Genomic DNA, 15,602 nt, shown 5'->3' with positions numbered 1-15,602 from the left:
AGAGAGAACCGAAAGGCACCTTTTTTTTATTCAAACGCAAATATGGGAACGCGTGACATTTGGAAAACTTCAAACGAATTAGAGACGGCCGGGTTCCCGAGAACTCGTCTGGTTTTCCCCCCTGGGCTCGGTGAAAAGCCATTAGTTTTTCCCCACCGCGCCGCAGCACACGAGGGGGAAATAAAAAAAAAAAAGAAAAGGGGAGCCTCGTCTTCAAGGACCCCTTCTCTCTGTTAACAAGAAATGTGCAGCGGGCCCTTTGGAAATCGGTCCTTTTTAAGCGCCCGGGCTCTTCGACGGGAGACGCCGTGAAGGCGCAAGAACATCGCCCAACGTCTCCTCCCCGGCTTGGAATGTGCCGCGGACGCACCGGCTTGCTCAAGTGGAGCTGCTTTCACGATCTCCCATTGGAGAGATGAACGGCTTGGAAAGAGTTTAGAGGCCTTTTTAAAACATTTAAAACCATTCCGCCTGCCTCACTTTGTGACATCAAACAAATAATTATCAGGCAGCTTTTATCACTCACAAAATAAGCAACGTTCATTTGAGGGAGTTGAATCATGTTGAATCCACATGGCAAGTACGCCTTCTCCTTGAATTGTCTAGCTTTTGTCTGAGCTTTTATAGCTTCACTATCCTATATATTTATCCAAAAGCTAACCCGATGTCTGTTGTTTGGCCCTCCTTGTTGTAGGAGCCATGGGAATGTCAGGAGACGGGATGATGAGCCCAGATGTGAAATTGAAAACTGAAATGAAAGACGACAGCGGCCCGCCCAACGAGCCTCACAAACCAAAGGTGCCTCTCTGACCTCCATCTTCTCGCCACTCTTCTTTACCAACCCCCCCCCCGTTCTTCCTCTCCTTTTTCTTTTGCTCTAATGAACTAAACCAATTGTGATCAGCACACGCGGCCTCGCACGGTGGGCCGTTTCTCTGTTGTTTCTCTCGACATATTTAATGATTTGTTCAACGCTTACCATTCCTAATGTTCTCCTCGCCCCAGCGCTCTCTTCTTTCTGGTATTTTTTGCAGCGCGAGCCGAGAAGGGCTGGCCATTTGCACACATGCACATGCAGCCTCCTAAACACAAGTTCCTCAGTGCAACACACACACACACACACACACACACACAATGCTGACTTCTCTTTTTGCCCCCCCCCCCCCCCCCCATTGCAGCTCGGCTTGCTCAGCACAGCAACAACAGAACTCTGCTCTTTGCTCTTTTCTACCCCCCCCCCCCCTTGTTTTTTGCTTAGCAGCCCCTCTCACACCGACACCACACACACACACCCACACACCCAGGCGTGCACGTATCTCTCACACGCCTCCATCACATCCACTACACGTCTTTTCCCTCCAAATCCCTGTCTTTTCTTTTGCTGATTGCGGTAGTAGGGCCTTTTGAATTATTTAAGGCAGCCAGAGCAGCCAGAAAGACCCCGAGTGCTCCCAAAAGAGATGATCTGTCTGCCAGGAGAGGCAGGGAGGGAGGGAGGGAGGGAGGGAGGGAGGGAGGGAGGGAGGGAGGGAGGGAGGGAGGGAGGGAGGGAGAGGGAGAAAGATAAGCTTCTGCTGACATGGGCATTCTGTACACAGACCAGAAGCCCTTGTCAAGCTGTTGTTCCCTCTTTAGCACACACACACACACACACACACACAGGCAAATGTACGCACACGTACACGAGGCTGATTCACACAGAGCGAAGCGCGCGCACATTTGCGGACGCGGCCTAATCGCACTGATCTGCACGCATCGTGTATCCCCCGAACATGCCAACATATGCAGTTGCGCATGCAGACACAAAAGCAGTAAGACGCACAAAAACTTTCAAACACATGTTTGAAAGTACTGCGCTTAAGTATAATCTTAAGATACTTGTACTTCACGTGAGTGATTCCATTTATGTTAATGTTATACCCCAGCTGCCATTTAAACATAAATGCAAGAATAATTATACTATAATGTATTTTCAAATGGAACATTCTATACAACGAGTACTGTTGCTTTTGCCTCTTGTGATTTTACTTAGGGTCCTACTTTTATCCTATTAGTATTCCTAAACTGTGCAATTGGGGCTTTTCACTGCAGGAAAAGATCTGATATTTACAGCTCACTTAAACACATGCAGTAGTGGTACTATTGTATTTAGATGCTTTACTTAAGTAAAAGGAGCGATGCCCTAAAGTAAAAATAAATACTAAATTCCAGGTAAAGTGAAAGTCCTTCATTCAGAATTGAATGTAAAAATGTACTTGAGTAAGAAAATTAAGTGTTTATTATGCAAAGTTATATCATTGTATTGTATGTATATTCTAAGTGACGCTTTAGAACATAAACATCATTTTAAGCCAACTTTGCATAATTGTTGCTTTCTAAAAGTATGTGAAGGGTTTAACTTCATAATTTTTTTTAATTTAATTTAAAAATTAACAGCTTGTCCTTTATTTCAGGTTGAAAATGCATTCTAATAAAGTAATTAATGACCTGTGTAATTATGGAGCTGTAATATTGAAGTACCACAGAACCTCTGGTTCCAAACTCATGCACATCAACACAAACGCACACAAACACCTGTTTGCACACATTTGGGCTCGTTTGGGGTTATCTAACGTTATCCAACGTTGACACTGGACCTGGCTGTTGCTGTGTGGACAGAAGTAGGACACGCCGCTGTGCTGCACCGATTACAAAAGTGATGGATGCTCATTTACAAAGAAAACCTTCCTCTCCAGCTGCAGGACAGTTACAGCCACAACAACAACAACAACAACAACAGCAGCAACAGCAACAGCAACAGCAGCAGCGGCGGCGGCTCCCAGCAGTGCGTCTCCCAGCCGGCCACGCCGGGCGGGGCCCTGCCCGTCCCCTCCCCCCTGTCCCCCAGCCCGGCCAGCCTGTCCTCCTACCACGGAGACGACAGCGACAGCATCGGCAGCCCCCCCTGGCCCCTCAAGACCCCCCCCAGCCCCGTAAGCGCTAAAAGCTCCGGCACTGTTTTTTCTGATGGATTTGTGTGTGTGTGTGTGTGTGTGTGTGTGTGTGTGTGTGTGTGTGTGTGTGTGTGTCGCCCGAATGCGTTGAATGTAGGGACGCGGAAACCTAACGAACGGAGACACAAGGTCTGATTGATTCATGCGTGACCGAAGGATTATTGAGTAATTAGCTGGTCACCAGCTGATCACCTGCTGTGACCTGCACCCGGAGCCTCACATGACCGCGAGAGATTAAACTCGGTCTGAACTCGAGGAGCACCGACGATGCCGCGAATGCAGCTTGAAGTAAACACCGGCTGCTATAAAGAAGTGTTTGTTTTTGCTTGGTCATTCCACCCAGGGCCTACTTCAGGATGTGTAAATATGGAATGAAACTTTAATGACCCTCGGGGGGGGGGGGGGGGGGGGGGGGGGGAGGAGAGTGGGTAGTTGCAGCAGAAAACGGAAATATGATACAGCAATAAAAGAAATCTCCAGAATAAACTCTTTATATCTTTATTTCTCGAATTTGCATTTTTAGAGTGAAGGAAATGATGTCCACGGGACATGAATGCATGAATGAAAAATGTAGGAGAAACAGATGGTTTCTTGTTTTACTTTTACCATATATAGCTAGCATTGTATTCATATGATATAAATGTGCTACAGTTCCTCTTTTATATACACATTTATATGTGCATCTATATATATCTCCCACCAGAAAGCCGTCACAAACTCCTCCCTCCTCGGTGGGGAGCGAATCGCGCGGCTCTTCGAGCTGGGCGGGGAGCCGGAGAGGCGGGTGTGGGTGGAGCGATACTTGACCTTCATGGAGGAAAGGGGCACGCCGGTGACCCAGCTTCCCGCCGTGGGCAAGAAGCCGCTGGACCTCTGGAGGCTCTACGTGGCCGTTCGGGAGATCGGAGGCCTCGCCATGGTAAAACGTCTCAGGGACACTCAAAATACTGCAGTGACGGGCAGATTAAAAACTGGGACCATTGCCCCAGTGTCATTGTGCCCACGTCGTCACATCATCCATTTCATGTTCTCCGCCAACGGTGCGGCGCAGCAGCTCGGCATACGGTGAGCTTTTAGATGTTTGGGTGGGGGGGGGGGGGGGAGAGAATGAAAATAAATCTTGAGGAACCCACGTCCCTAAACACCACCTGTCAAATGGCGTCGAAATGTCCAAACAGCGGTGGCAAAAACAATGTGGAACACGTTACCCTTTTTACTCCAAAGCCATTTGGGTATTTTCATGCGCCAGTCCTCTGCAGCGGCCGAGTACGCAAGATTTTGGAAGCACAATAGTGAGATGAGTGCGGTCAGTAAGGCCCAACGCGCGGTCAGCGTTCCGGTTTGGTTTGGATGGATTGACAGGAAAAACTCCCCAGACTGTTAGCTGCACAAACAAAGTGTACTTTTTGAACTGAAATACATTTTTGTTGTTGTAGTTCTGGGTTTTCCCCCCTTTTAACTGAAGCTGCCCCAGCTGTGGCCAGCTGTGTCCCCGCACACTAATGACAGCGAGTGGAAATGAATGTCCAATACTTAAGATTGACCCGCCGCTCTGAGGTCACAGCACCCACAGAAACACAGAAGTGCACATCCATGAAAATGGATTAGATTGATTAAATTCTGCAGGCTGCGCACTCTGCAGGCCACACGGCGAGTGTGCGGCCGATGCCACGTGGGATCCCTCGCCAGAAATACAGAATTGCGACCGGTGGTCCTCGCCCTTATCTCACCTGGTCTCTCGTCCCCCTCCGACCCCTCAGGTGAACAAGAACAAGAAGTGGCGCGAGCTGTCCGCCGCCCTGAACGTGGGCACGTCCAGCACCTCCGCCAGCTCGCTCAAGAAGCAGTACATCCAGTACCTGTTCGCCCACGAGTGCAAGATGGAGAGGGGGGAGGAGCCGCCGGCGCCGGCGGACGGCAGCGGCAGCGGGGACGGCAGGAAGCAGGTCAAGATCCAGCCGCCCTCACCTGGTAAGCCGCCCCCTCGCCTGGTAACGACTCCGGTCCACCACGCTGCCTGTGTCACGCCGCGTGTCTCCTGCACGCAAATATGACGTGTGAATCGGGGAAGAGAAAGAGAGGGAAGGAGTCTGCAGCGATGAGGTCGCGTCTCTAATTTGCAGCGGAGATGAGAAAAGTGACCCCGGCTTTTAAATAGAACATCAGAGCATCTCACCTGCCCGAGGCGCCGCAGATTGCTTTTCCTGGTGGGTGGAGAAGAGCATCTAAACTTGCATATATATGTGTGTGTATGTATATATATATATATATATATATATATATATATATATATATATATATATATATATATATATATCTATATACATGTATATAGATATATATATATATATATATATATATATCTATATATATATAGATATATATATATATATCTATATACATGTATATAGATTTCACATTTCTTCTTGCTCATAACACTTTATAATTCTCAATCCAGCCGCCTCTCATTCATGTGACCGGGGACCTTAACCACAGCAATTTCACAGAATCACATTTTGCCGTCACATGGGGCTGATGGGACCTCGCGGTACACGTAATCAGAGATAGCGTCTGCATCGTGAAAATACAGAAAGGTCAATGCCGCAAATGCTCGGACGCCCCCCCCCCCCCACCACCTCCCCCACCCGGTTGGATACGCCGCGTCGAAATGTAAAGTGCTTATGCAGCAACACTTGATTGAAGTGAGATCTGCTGCATAATTTTCATATCAGCATTCTCGTGAGATTTGAACCTCTACAGCTGGTTTTGCTCACCTGATGGAAGACAGGAACATAAGTAGTATTCTTCATGTGCTAGTGGGCTGGAAACGTACTCATTTTGAAGGGTAATTTCAAAGTTCGGGCTTTCAAACTCACCACGGTAACTGCTGAAAGTATATTATTAAGGGCACCGGTTCTTCTAATAAAAATGGTATGTCATTACGCGAATATGGATGAATAACGTCAAAATCAAAGATACATTTTCTGCTGTGCCATTTTTTTTTAAATCAAACTTTGTTCATGGGAAGTGTGATAACCACAGGAAATATGAATATATATATATATATATATATATATATAACAAATGGCAAACGTTAACTTGTTTACAGCCTGCGTGATTGTCCCAACGGCCCCTTCTTCAGCGTTCTTTTGTTCCCAGATTTTGAACCTTACAATATTACAGTGATCCATAGAAATGATGGTCAGTTACACCCAAGTTGCAAGGGTTGGAGAGGCTGCTTGTGTGTGTGTGTGTGTGTGTTGGTGGGGAAGTGGGGGGAGGCGGGGGGGGGGGGGGGTTGTGGGGAGTGATTAATGAGAACTGGAATGTAAACAAACCCGACCTCGCCGTCACCTTTCATTCACAAAAAGCGGCCTGTCTGACTGACTCCACCCCCCCCCCCACCCCCCGCCCCGGCCCTCCTCCAGCCCCACCCCCACCCACCCAAACCCCTCTGGATTATGTCACCCACTGACACGCACGCCGCCTCTCGTGAACACAACGCAGCGCGCTGTCATTCTCCTCTCCCTCTAAATGTGGAGCAGGGGGCAGTCGAGTTCACCCCCCCGCCCTCCCCCCTCCATCTTTGTAACCCCACTGATTGGTATTATGTATCCGTCTGTCTTCACTCAAGCTCTTGAGGAATGTTAAACCTCTTAACCCTCACTAACCCCACCAATGCTTGCACTTTTCCGTGTGTGTGTGTGTGTGTGTGTGTGTGTGTGTGTTGTTCTGAAGCACCCATATCCAAGGAAGTGAAGAATCCCTAATGCTCACTGCCCCCTTCCTTGCCCTCTCTTCTACCCCTACTCATCATCGTGGCACAACCGCCCCCCCCCCCCCCCTCTCTCTCTCTCTCACTCTCTCCGGTCTCTCTCTTTTTTCCCTGCATCTCCTATGATGTAGAGGCATGGGGGTATTATTGAATTATTCAGAATGAGCATGAATTTTTAAAGCTTAAGTCTTTTTTTTTTTTTTTCTTCCCGTGGAAACGTGCGGTGCAGGGAAAGGCCACCGAGGCAGTTCCAGAGACGCTAAACGCTCATTAGGACACTTTCATAGTCTCTCTTTCTGGCGTCTTTGTCATCTTTAAGCCGGAGCGGTCCACACATTCTATTACACCTGCTTCTGGGAATTTGGATCCCTCAGGTTTTATCCGTGTGTGTGTGTGTGTGTGTGTGTGGTTCTTTGTGCGTTGCTCCCTTGTAGCGAGTGGAACTCTTCTCATTTTTTGTCTCGTGTCACCTGAACTGAGAAGAGGGCGCACTCACCTTGTTGGAAACAAGCCGCGTGGGTTCTGTTTGCCTGAGCTCAGGTCTCACGGAGGGCGGCGGCGCTGTCAGTGCTTCGGCTCCAAGTCCAAAGTCATCTCCCTAAACCGGCACCTCGCTGCGGCCAAAAGCCCCCGTTCGGCCTCACCCCGGCCTCAAGACACCCCCCCCCCTCCCCCCTCCCCCCTCCAAACTGTAATGAGTGTTTTTTTTGGGGTCTTGTAGCGAATTCGGGCGGCTCCCTCCAAGGCCCACAGACGCCGCAGTCCTCGGGCAGCAGCTCCACAGCGGAGGCGGCCGGAGACCTGAAACCCCCCACGCCTGCCACCACCCCGCTGGGACAGGTCACACCGCTGCCCCCCAACAGGTAGCACTGCACTACGAAGAGTACTGGCTGCAGACTTATGTACCTGCTGCAGTGATGATTATTCTGTTGTTTTCTACGATCTAATTGCAGCCTGATTGAACTTTTCCTTCTCTGGTGAGGGTATAAATTGGGAGCAACTATGGTTTAGTGAGGCCGGATATGACAGGAACACAGCATTAGCATTACTTCTAGGTGATTTAGATTATAAAAAAATAAATGTATATAATGTTGGATGCTGTCTATATGGTATTCACATTAGGTAAAAATGTTCCTGATAAAGAAGACAATGTTGTAGCTGTATTTGTGATATTATGTTCTGAGTGTAAAATCATTTTAAATAACAGTGATGGAAAGTTACTAATAAATTTGATTAAGTACTCGTTTTGAGGTGTTATTTATATGTTATATGCTATTATATATCCTCCAATACATATATTGGACATTTAATACTCATTAAAAATGAACTTGCTCTAACAGAATATAAAGCTTTACTTTAACCAACTACAACATAAAGTCCTGCATACAGATCGACAATAATGTACCTTTTATAATATTCTGGTAATATATTACTGTACGACGAGTCATTTTACGTTTAATAAATGCATTTTCTATTTAATACATAAAGTATTTATTATAAAAATGAAGGACGCATCAACAATTAAAAAAGAAAAGTCCCTCCAAAATAAGAGCACAGAGCTTCTTCCCGGCAACCATCATGTTGATGTTTTCTGTGCGCTGCTCCTCTCTCACACACCTTTGATCTTCCCCTTTTGTACATCTCTCTCTCTCCCTCCCTCCCATCCTCCCCTCCCTCCCTCCCTCCGTGCCTCGTCCAGGAGCAGCGTGAGCGTGCAGGACCCCTTCTCGGAGGTGAGCGACCCGGCCTTCCAGAAGCGCGCCGCCTCCCTGGCCCCCTCGGCTCCTTACCAGCAGGGCCTCAGCATGCCTGACATGATGATGAGGATGCAGTACGACGCCAAGGACCCCTTCGCCGGGATGAGGAAGAGTGAGTGAGACCCGTTGACCCAATTTCACCGGAGATGTTTAAACGCGTGTAAATAAACAGTTTTTCAGGCCGACAAAACTATTTTTCATTGTCAACTCAAATTTGTTGATTCAAAACTTCAACTTGAAACTTACATGGCACTTTGTCAAAATGATTCATGTATCCCAAAGCCGTTGTTCTTTCGTCTGTCTCGTTGGTCTAATTCACTGTCTAGTCAGGACAGATGTATGTGTGTGTGTGTGTGTGTGTGTGTGTGTGTGTGTGTGTGTGTGTGTGTGTGCTTTACCTCTGGAACTATGAAAGGAGATGAGAACCCGTTCGTCACGCCACGCATTCCCTTCATCGAAAAAACACGGCAACTCGTCTGATGTTCCTGTAGCTTAGCCTTTGTCTCATCCTAACTTTGTTCATCCTTTTCATCCTCCCCGTATTCAACCTTTCATCCCTCCCGCCCTGCTGGGAAGCACCTGTTTTGACCAACTCATGCGGTTAGGTTTTCAGAACAAACAGCAGTTGTTAGAAAGGCTGGTGAGGATGGAGTATGAATGAGTAATGGGGTGGATGTTAGCTGCATAACAACAGTTGCCGCCTCAGAACAATAGATTTAAGCACGCGAAGTGGTGAATATCCGTGGAGGAACGCTGCCACCTGCTGGTTAGAAAGAGACCGAAAAGACTATTTTTCAGCTTGTTGTCTGTGAAGATCATTTTTATTTTGTCGTGTGTTGATTCAAATTCATTCATTTGTCCCCATTTCTTTCTCACCCTGCGCAGTGGCGGGATCCGATCCCTACATGCCGGGACAAATGCCCCCTGGTGGCATGCAGGAGATGTACGGTCGACCCCCGTCGGCCTTGACCATGAGCCAACGGGCGCAGTATCCATACGGGCCGGGCTACGACAGGAGGTAGGCACGCAATTCAAAGAGGGAGTGGGTGGGGAACCTGTGGGGTCACATTACATCTCCCCCAACGAGAGCCCTGCGGCCCCCCAGTAGTTAAAGACACACGTGTGCAGCAGATGTTCTGTCAGCGATGTTTTAGTCAGAAGCAGGAAAAACTGACGGTTGCTGTTCGGTTTGGTTCGCAGACCGGACCACGTCATGGGGATGGAGGGGAGCATGGGTCCGCCCGGGAGTCAGAACAACATGGGACCTTCCAACAGCGAGAGCAGCATGTACTCTCCCAGTCGATACCCTCCACAGCAAAGGTCAGCGCCCTTTTAAAATGTTCTATTAGAGTACCAAAAAACACATTACTTAGCGAATCATTCCTTTTAACCTGCGAACTCACTTTGGCCTCCTGTGCCCTCTGTTCCGCCTCAGACACGATGGCTACAGTCAGCAGTATCCCGGCATGCCGTATGGGATGCATCCATCTGGGATGTACCCTCAGCAACAGGTGAGAAAGATGATGTAAATACAACAGTTTTACACGGTTTGTTGGAACAACATATATAACACAGCCTATTTAACACTTTAGAAGGCTTCATCTGATTTACTAAAGTTGTGACTGTTTTAAGTTATGTTGGGTTAAATGATCATGTCAAATTATGGAGTAATGGAAAGGTTATTATTATATATGTATTTAATATTGTTACTATAGAACTCTAAAGCAGAGGTCTTCAACAGGGGGGTCGTCACATTTTTGGTTGCTAAGACAATTTTTTTCTCCAAAAATGTAAATGTCTTCATAATCATAATCATAATTCTATTTAATGTCTTTAAATACACATTAACATGAATCCAACATATTGTAGCGAACGGATAAATTGATGGAGAAGACGTTATCTTTCAGTCAGCACAGCCACTGGCCAATCAGATCGCGTTTATACGTCTAAAGAGCGCAAAGCTCCAAAATAAAAGATGGCGGACCAAATCCCGTCGAATAGGGTGGTCCCTGCTCCATCTCGCCATCAGTTTCGGGGACGTTACTGACCGACACCCCTTTTGCTCCAGCAGGGCTACAAACGCCCCATGGACGGCATGTACGGCCCCCCGCCCAAGAGACACGAGAGCGACATGTACGCCATGCAGTACGCCAACCAGCAGCCGGACATGTACAACCACTACGGCGGTGGGTACTCGGGACCCGAACACAGACCCGTCCAGGGACAGTTCCCTTACCCTTACCCCCGCGACCGCATGGCCCCCCCAGCTCAGAGCCAGCACGGCATGATGGCGGGGGGCCCCACCCCTAACCACGCCGCCGACGGCCCCAACATGTGGCCATCCAGGACGGAGCTCGGCTACCCGTACCCCAACAGGCAGGGGCCGCCGTCGCAGATGGCGGCGTACGGCCCCGTGGGGCGGGACGACGCGGACGGGCGGCCGGGCCAGGAGCAGTGGCACCGCCAGTCTCCCTACATGTCGGCGGCGGCGGCGGCGGCGGGGGGGGGCATGCTCCCGCTGTCCTCGCGCCAGCCGTCCTCGTACCCCAACTCTCCGTCCATGGCCAACCACCTGTCCAGAGCGCCCAGCCCGGGGGCCTTCCAGCGCTCCATGGACTCCAGGATGTCCCCCAAGGCCTCGTTCATGTCGCCCATGAAGATGCCCAAGCCCGGAATGGCCATGATGGGACCGCAGGGCGGGGGGGGGCTCGGCCACTTTCCTCCCAACCTGAGGCGGGACCTCAACTACCCACCGGGGTCGGCGGAGGCCACCATGCCGATTCTGAAGCCCAGACGCAAGCTCACCTCCAAGGACACCGGTGAGATGAAGTCTCATCGTTTTACATTCATTACTATTTTGGCGGCTGTGAGAGAGAATTAGCTTGAAAGGCGAATTGATTGTACTTTCATGCTCTAAAAAAATTTCTCGTAGAATTCCGATGATATCTGTTGTGTGTCACATATTATCACGTATCCCAAAAAATACCTGTGTTTGTAACCCCAGGAACCCCCGAGGCCTGGCGCGTGATGATGTCTCTGAAGTCCGGCCTGCTGGCAGAAAGCACGTGGGCCCTCGACACCATCAACATCCTGCTGTACGACGACAGCACCGTGGGCTCCTTCACCCTCTCACAGGTAAAAAAAAAAACAACAGCATGACTACAGCTCATTGAGGCTGCTGAAGCAGGGTGCAAATGCATGACAACGCTGATCCTTCAGTTTTTCTGCTGCAGTGTAAAGATCCCTAAAATTCAGAATACCATTATGTCACTATGTCGTCCAAACGGTTCAAAAACTGATTCGATTTCTTTCTGACATGATTTTCTCAGTTGCCGGGATTCCTCGAGCTGATTGTCGAGTACTTTCGCCGTTACCTCATTGAGATCTTTGGCATCCTGGAGGAGTTTGAGGTGGGGACAGTGGCTCAGAAAAGCCTTTTGGACCCGGCTGCTAAACAGGAAGAGGAAACCGTCCCGGGAGAGGCCGCCGCCGCCGCCGCCTCCAACGGCCATCCGGAACCCGAGTCAGCGCGGGCAGAAGAGGCGCGGGGGGAGCGAGCGGGCGCCGCGGCGGAGGAAGCCTCGGCGGCGCGGCCAGAGGCGGCCGAGGGAAACGGCGAGAAGGCGGAGTCCGGGTCTGTGAGCGTGACGAAGGAGGAGGAGGGGGAGGACGAGGGCCAGAACGAGGAGGACGGACGGGCAGAGGCGAAGGAGGAGGAGGGCGAGAAGGCGTCCCAGAATGACCCGGAGGGTGTCGAGCCGAAGCTTCGCCTCAAGCAAGCCAGCAAATACGACAAGCTCCCCATCAAGATCGTCCCCGCGGGGGACCTGTGCGAGGACGCGACGCGGCGCCCGGGCCACGCCACCGAGTTCACCAGCGGCTTGCTCCACTGGCAGGCCGGCGGAGGGGACTCCACGGCGCACATCCAGACGCAGTTCGAGCCCCGCCGCGACGCCCCCCCTCCGCCCCCGGCGGCGGAGAGCGGGAGCGGGGAGGAGACGGGGGGCGGGCCGCCGGGGCACATCACGGCCACCATAGACGACGTCCTCTGCGCTCGGGTCGACGCCCTCTCGTACGGCCACCCCGCGCGCTCCCTGCCGTCCTACCCGTTCAGGGTGCACCGGGACGGGGGCGAGCGGGACCGCATCACGCTGCTGGAGGACGAGCCCCGCTGCCCGGACGACGCGCCGCTCTCCGCCGCCTCCGCCTGGCAGGACGCGCTGGCCAAGCGCTGCCTGTGCGTCTCCAACATCGTCCGGAGCCTGTCCTTCGTGCCCGGCAACGACTCGGACATGTCGCGCCACCCGGCTCTGGTCCTCCTCCTGGGACGGCTGCTCCTGCTGCACCACCGGCACCCGGAGAGGGACCGGTCGCCCCCGGGCCGCCAGAGGGACGAGCAGAAGGAGGCGGGGCTGCCGAGCAGCGGAGAGCAGTGGCGCTGGGAGTGCCTGGCTCTGCTCAGGGAGAACGCCATGGTCACTCTGGCCAACGTCTCGGGCCAGCTGGATCTCGCCGCCTACCCGGACACCATCTGCCTCCCCGTCTTGGACGGCCTGCTCCACTGGATGGTGTGCCCGTCCGCCGAGGCGCAGGACCCCTTCCCGTCGGCGGCGCCCCACTCCCAGCTGACCCCCCAGAGGCTGGTGCTGGAGTGCCTCTGCAAGCTGAGCATCCAGGGCGGCAATGTGGACCTCCTGCTGGCCACGCCCCCTTTCAGCCGGCAGGAGAAGTTCTTCGCCGTGTTGGTGCGCTACGTGGGCCAGAGGAAGGCGCAGGTGTACAGGGAGATGGCCGTGGCCGTGCTCTCCCACCTGGCGCAAGGCGACCCCACGGCGGCGCGCGCCATAGCCACGAAGAAGGGCAGCGTGGGTAGTTTAGTGGGCTTCCTGGACGACGGGGTGAGCATGGCGCAGTACCAGCAGAACCCTCACAGCCTGCTGCACATGGGGCACCCACCTATGGACCCGCCGAGCGTAAACATGATGTGCCGAGCAGCGAAAGGCCTGTTGGCCATGGCGAAGGTGGAGGAGAACAAGACGGAGTTTGTGTTGTACGAAAGCCGTTTATTAGACATCTCCATTTCGTCCGTGCTCAACGCCGGGGTGGTGGCTATCATTTGCCAAGTTCTCTTTCACCTGGGGAAATTATGACAAGAGGAGAGGCGGGACTCCCACCGCAGGCGCTGAGATGCTTCTGCGGTTTCCTATTTTTATTTATCAAAATGGCAGAAAATGTTGTTGTTGTTTTTTAAAGACATATCCACAAAATATCTCTATATATGTATAGCTTCTGGGCCCTGTTGAAAAAAAAGTGGGTTTGGCATTTGAAAGCTCATTTTAATACTAATATTTAATACCTGCCACTGTTGGATTGCTGATTTTGTTTGGCTTTTTTGTTTGTTTTTGTTTACTTTTTCAGCCAAAGCTGCCACAAGATGTCGGTGCTGAATTACGTGGTTCCTTTTGAGTCGATGAGTCGTGGAGATGTTTTTCAGTTTTATAAACGCTAATATACTCATCAACATTTTGTCAATGGAGAGTATTTATTTAAAATGTGACTCTGTACAGTAGTTTGAACTTTTTTGCCAACAGTTTGTGGCGGGGAAAAAAAAAATGCTGACTTTTCAAATTGAAATGTATATGTCTCCATCGCTGGAAGATAAATTGTGCAATAGGACTCTAGAGCGAGTTGTTTCCCCTTTTTTGAGAACAAGGAGAACCTTAGAAGATGCCTGCAGTGTGTGCTTTAGGCCACGGGGAGGCAGCATCGCACCGGCCGATCAACACGACAGACGAGCATCTGTTAAATTAAGTGTCTAATTTATCATAGCCTCAATGACTTTCACGGATGGACTTTGTGTTTCCTAAGCACTTGTGTTATGTCTGTATTTTTTCATCACCCTGTATATAAACCGTTGTACAATGGACGCACATTATTCTTTCAGTGTCGAACAAGCATAGCAAGAGATGGGACTTTCCTACTATTATAACAAATGCTTTGATTGTTGGTAAAAATTTGTTATTGTTATTATACATATTTTGTTAATGGGGTCAAATATTTGAACATGGCAGATGTAACTGGTGTTTCAATGTAAAAAAAAAAAAAATCCTGTACGCATTGTATTATAGCTGAGAAAACAATCGCTTTGGTAATCAGACGTGAAAGTGAAAGGGTATTAAGGGCGAGGTCGCGCAAGAAAACTGAACACATTTTTGTTCATCACTGTCCTCCATTCATGTCAATGGGCATATTTTTGAATCTAGACGATGCTCTCAAAAGAAAACGTGTGAAAAGAACCTTCAAAACGTCACGAAAGCTCATTGTAAAATCTGCCTTTTTTTCGTATGACTCCATGTCTCTCTTTTATTCAGTATACACATTTATACTCTGTGCTGCACATGTCACAAATAAATGTATGATGAACATCATTAAGCACCGGAGACGTTGCATTATGTCCAGACAATCCTAGGCTAATAAAACAAAACATCAACTGCTTACATGGACTGCTTTTTATTGATATCATTCCAAAATAATGTAATAAGTCACAACTTGTACAATTAAATGATACACTGAAATTCTGCAAGAGTCCTGACTGCATGGGACAAAATATATTGGCTTGAGTTCAAGTATTTCAGCTTACAGATAAATATGGCTGCTATTCAGTCACTTCAGAGGTCTCTGATTTATATTCAGAATGTTTCCCGTCCATGAAATTACATTTTGGATTTGAATTCTAATGACCACCAGGTCATCAACATGTCAGCTCCATAACCTTTGATCATATGAAATGTGATGAATGTTGAATTAGATACTTCTGAAATGGATGTTTTTTTTGGTGCTTCCAGGACAGTGAACCACGAGCTGAATTTAATATATGGCTGTTCCAACTCACAAACCATTGAATGAAGTCATTTGAAGAGGAAAGACGGTCCATCTGAAGGTGAGAGTCTTTCCCAGCCGACCACAGGTCATTTTGCATCATCTTCCGAGACGCAGATTTTGGATTTTGGACCAAAGAAAAGTGACATTGCAGCAGCTCTCATGTGCATGTAATGTAAAACGCAAGCTTTATCATTT

The 15,602-nt window shown here is 49.7% G+C and overlaps 1 protein-coding gene across 2 annotated transcripts; it reads left to right on the top strand.

The window, feature by feature from the left end:
- The first annotated feature begins 6 nt into the window (after window positions 1-6).
- Window positions 7-15,022, top strand: arid1b (AT-rich interactive domain 1B). Of its 2 annotated transcripts, none has more exons than XM_062557437.1 (12): window positions 7-798; window positions 2,736-2,972; window positions 3,697-3,912; window positions 4,754-4,964; window positions 7,490-7,631; window positions 8,468-8,637; window positions 9,411-9,543; window positions 9,726-9,845; window positions 9,961-10,036; window positions 10,597-11,344; window positions 11,530-11,660; window positions 11,855-15,022. In XM_062557437.1, exons 1-12 carry the CDS (start codon window positions 700-702, stop codon window positions 13,673-13,675), a joined length of 4,104 nt encoding a protein of 1,367 aa, XP_062413421.1. In that variant the 5' UTR covers window positions 7-699; the 3' UTR covers window positions 13,676-15,022. The 2 variants fall into 2 exon arrangements, with proteins under 2 accessions (XP_062413421.1, XP_062413420.1); XM_062557436.1 differs by having other exon boundaries at window positions 10,594-11,344.
- Window positions 15,023-15,602: the final 580 nt, after the last annotated feature.

This window comes from Pungitius pungitius, chromosome 14, assembly GCF_949316345.1.
Source record: "Pungitius pungitius chromosome 14, fPunPun2.1, whole genome shotgun sequence".
NCBI classification, from domain to species: domain Eukaryota; kingdom Metazoa; phylum Chordata; class Actinopteri; order Perciformes; family Gasterosteidae; genus Pungitius; species Pungitius pungitius.
Note: the sequence above shows the minus strand (reverse complement) of the source record. Positions and strands in the feature narration are given on the sequence as shown.

Excerpts from the sequence above, each read along its gene's own strand:
- arid1b (XM_062557436.1), top strand. The coding sequence starts at position 700 with ATGGGAATGTCAGGAGACGGGATGATGAGCCCAGATGTGAAATTGAAA. Across the intron at positions 9,544-9,725 it reads GGGCCGGGCTACGACAGGAG|ACCGGACCACGTCATGGGGA; the intron begins GTAGGCACGCAA and ends TTTGGTTCGCAG. Across the intron at positions 11,661-11,854 it reads GCTCCTTCACCCTCTCACAG|TTGCCGGGATTCCTCGAGCT; the intron begins GTAAAAAAAAAA and ends TGATTTTCTCAG.